The 2,203-nt window shown below is 37.4% G+C and overlaps 1 protein-coding gene across 1 annotated transcript; it reads right to left on the bottom strand.

Annotated features, from left to right (window-relative positions):
* Window positions 1–225: 225 nt before the first annotated feature.
* LOC124350957 lies at window positions 226–1,664 on the bottom strand. The gene is made up of 4 exons (XM_046801694.1): window positions 1,595–1,664; window positions 1,089–1,349; window positions 826–1,022; window positions 226–768 (listed from the first exon to the last, which is right to left on the bottom strand). Exons 2-4 carry the CDS (start codon window positions 1,334–1,336, stop codon window positions 560–562), a joined length of 654 nt encoding a protein of 217 aa, XP_046657650.1. The 5' UTR covers window positions 1,337–1,349; window positions 1,595–1,664; the 3' UTR covers window positions 226–559.
* Between the last annotated feature and the right edge of the window lie 539 nt (window positions 1,665–2,203).

Genomic DNA, 2,203 nt, shown 5'->3' with positions numbered 1-2,203 from the left:
ATTTGGAATTTCATTAGCGAACCACTTTGCTTCATTTTCTTTGTGTCTTCTTTTATCTTAGGCCACTTCACATACGTACCTTGTAGGCAAAAAACAAACTCGTTTTTTCTTGTCGAAAAATGGCGTGTGATGACGCCATACCTGGCAACTCCGCACCCATCCCCCCAAAACCTATATGTGCCCAACAGAGAGGCTCGCGCCCATTCAGTCCAAGTTTGCCTGTCTTATAGTGACGGTCACGTCGCATCTCTCTCCGTTCCTAACATTGCCTTCCGCTTATGAATTTTATGATTCTATCAGGGACATCAGTTTGCAAAATTTTTCAAGCTGTCGATGATATCTTGCGTTTCCACTCCACAACAAGCAGCAGCATATTTTTTTTAATAAAATAGGGCGTAACTCGGATGCCGAGTATTGCCCTGTGTATTTGCACACACGAAATAAAATAAATACAGAATGTACACGCGGGGATAAAATCAAGAATACGCAATAAAACACTTAAAAAGGGAAAACTGGGCCTGCCGTCATCTCTGAGGCAGGTAGACAGGACACCCTATGCTCATTTTGTTGAAATACCTGCCCGGCTATGTAGAACCTTCAAGACAGCCGGCCGGTATAGCAAGACTGGACGTAGTTCCATGTCTTCCACCATATTGTCCGGTGAATATGGTGGAAGGTCTCCAATGTCGAAGAGTTTTTTGGCCATTTTCATAAAAGATGAAATGTTGGCCTCCATCTTTGTGTTTCCCGTTTCCTCCACCACATACACTAAAAGAAAAAATAATTGAATTAATAAATAACACATTTAAATAGTAATTTTTTTACCGCTTCCATATGGACGGATTTGCAAGTTACAACTATAACTTTCTGCTTTTCCTTTGGGAAAAATATCCCATTTTAGATCCGGGTACCATCTTTCCAGCTCCCGGACAACCACCTGTGGGTGGTAGTTCCCATAAAGTTCAAGTCCGGTCGAAATCCGGTTTTTTAATTCCAGGAACCGATGTCCTGGTGCGAAGGACCTAGAAATTATTCAAATAATAATTAAGTATTTGAATAATTAAAAAAAAAAAGAAATGGAAACGTACCAAGTCATTTCTTGGTTTACAACATTTTGGTTGATGTATCTGATGCAGGCATTTATTTCCGCAGCTCTGCGATTACTTTGCTCGCCTATGTAACTCTCCTCTTCTCCAAACACCGTTAACGTTGCGCGGTAGCGTCCATTTAATTTTAAAGTCTTGATAGTACATGAAGTACTTGTGAATTTCGTTAGAAATCCGAAGAGTCTTTGTTTGTAAAACTTTTGATCGTTTAATCTAATGACTTCCACCATTTTAAAAGAAGCACTGAAGGAGAGAAAAAAAGGGGGGGTTAACAAAATAACAACAACTCCTCGATATGTTATGGTGCTTGGTGGAGATTGATAAATGTTTAAAGTCACTCATACAACGGTATTCCTACGTAAGCTATAAACTGAGTAGGGAGGACGCCAGTAGCTCGGACAAATTAACACAGTTAGAGAGGAACCCCAGCAAGCAATCATGAACACACAAATAAACTTATTCTTAAAAAAAAAATTTCAAACACTTACAAAATCGTTCAGGAAAACAGTGCAGGATGTCGCGGAGAAAAAAACTGGAACAATGGCGTCTATAAGGCTCTACGCAGTGGCTTCATAAAGAAGCTGGAGTACCAGATTGGATGTTAACAATGCAAAAATCAAAATAAATTAAATTAATTTAATGATTAAACATTTAATAAAAAATATAATCTAATGAAAATTAAATAATTTGAAACTAATTAATTCACTGATTGAACTAATCGGTGTTTAATTTAAATAATGAAAACTTTTATTCGTCGCCATCTAGCGGCCAAGGTAAGGAAAGTAATAGTAAAGGTAAACAAATAGATTGAAAGCAAAAAGTCAAAAACTGCAAAAGTGGTGGGGAGTCGATAATACGAATTAAGTGTTAAATGCTTACTCTTCATTTTATTATAAAATGTCAGTGCAATTATTTTACCTATGAAGAGTTTGCTCTCATGCAACCACATGTCCACGACTGGTAAACGTACTTCTAATAAGACGTTGTTTTGATGAGCTATCGTTCTAGTCTTAAACCTTTGAATAATGTGCACGATTAAACTATTATTAAAATCTAGATTACGCTTGAAAAAGGGTTTTCTTAACCTGGACCTCATA

The sequence above is a fragment of the Daphnia pulicaria genome, chromosome 7 (assembly GCF_021234035.1).
Source record: "Daphnia pulicaria isolate SC F1-1A chromosome 7, SC_F0-13Bv2, whole genome shotgun sequence".
NCBI classification, from domain to species: Eukaryota; Metazoa; Arthropoda; class Branchiopoda; order Diplostraca; family Daphniidae; genus Daphnia; species Daphnia pulicaria.
Note: the sequence above shows the minus strand (reverse complement) of the source record. Positions and strands in the feature narration are given on the sequence as shown.

Coding starts and splice junctions, on each gene's coding strand:
- LOC124350957 (XM_046801694.1), bottom strand. CDS start 1,336: ATGGTGGAAGTCATTAGATTAAACGATCAAAAGTTTTACAAACAAAGA. Junction 1,023..1,088: donor GTAAACCAAGAAATGACTTG/GTACGTTTCCAT, acceptor AATAATTTCTAG/GTCCTTCGCACCAGGACATC. Junction 769..825: donor AATCCGTCCATATGGAAGCG/GTAAAAAAATTA, acceptor TTTTTCTTTTAG/TGTATGTGGTGGAGGAAACG.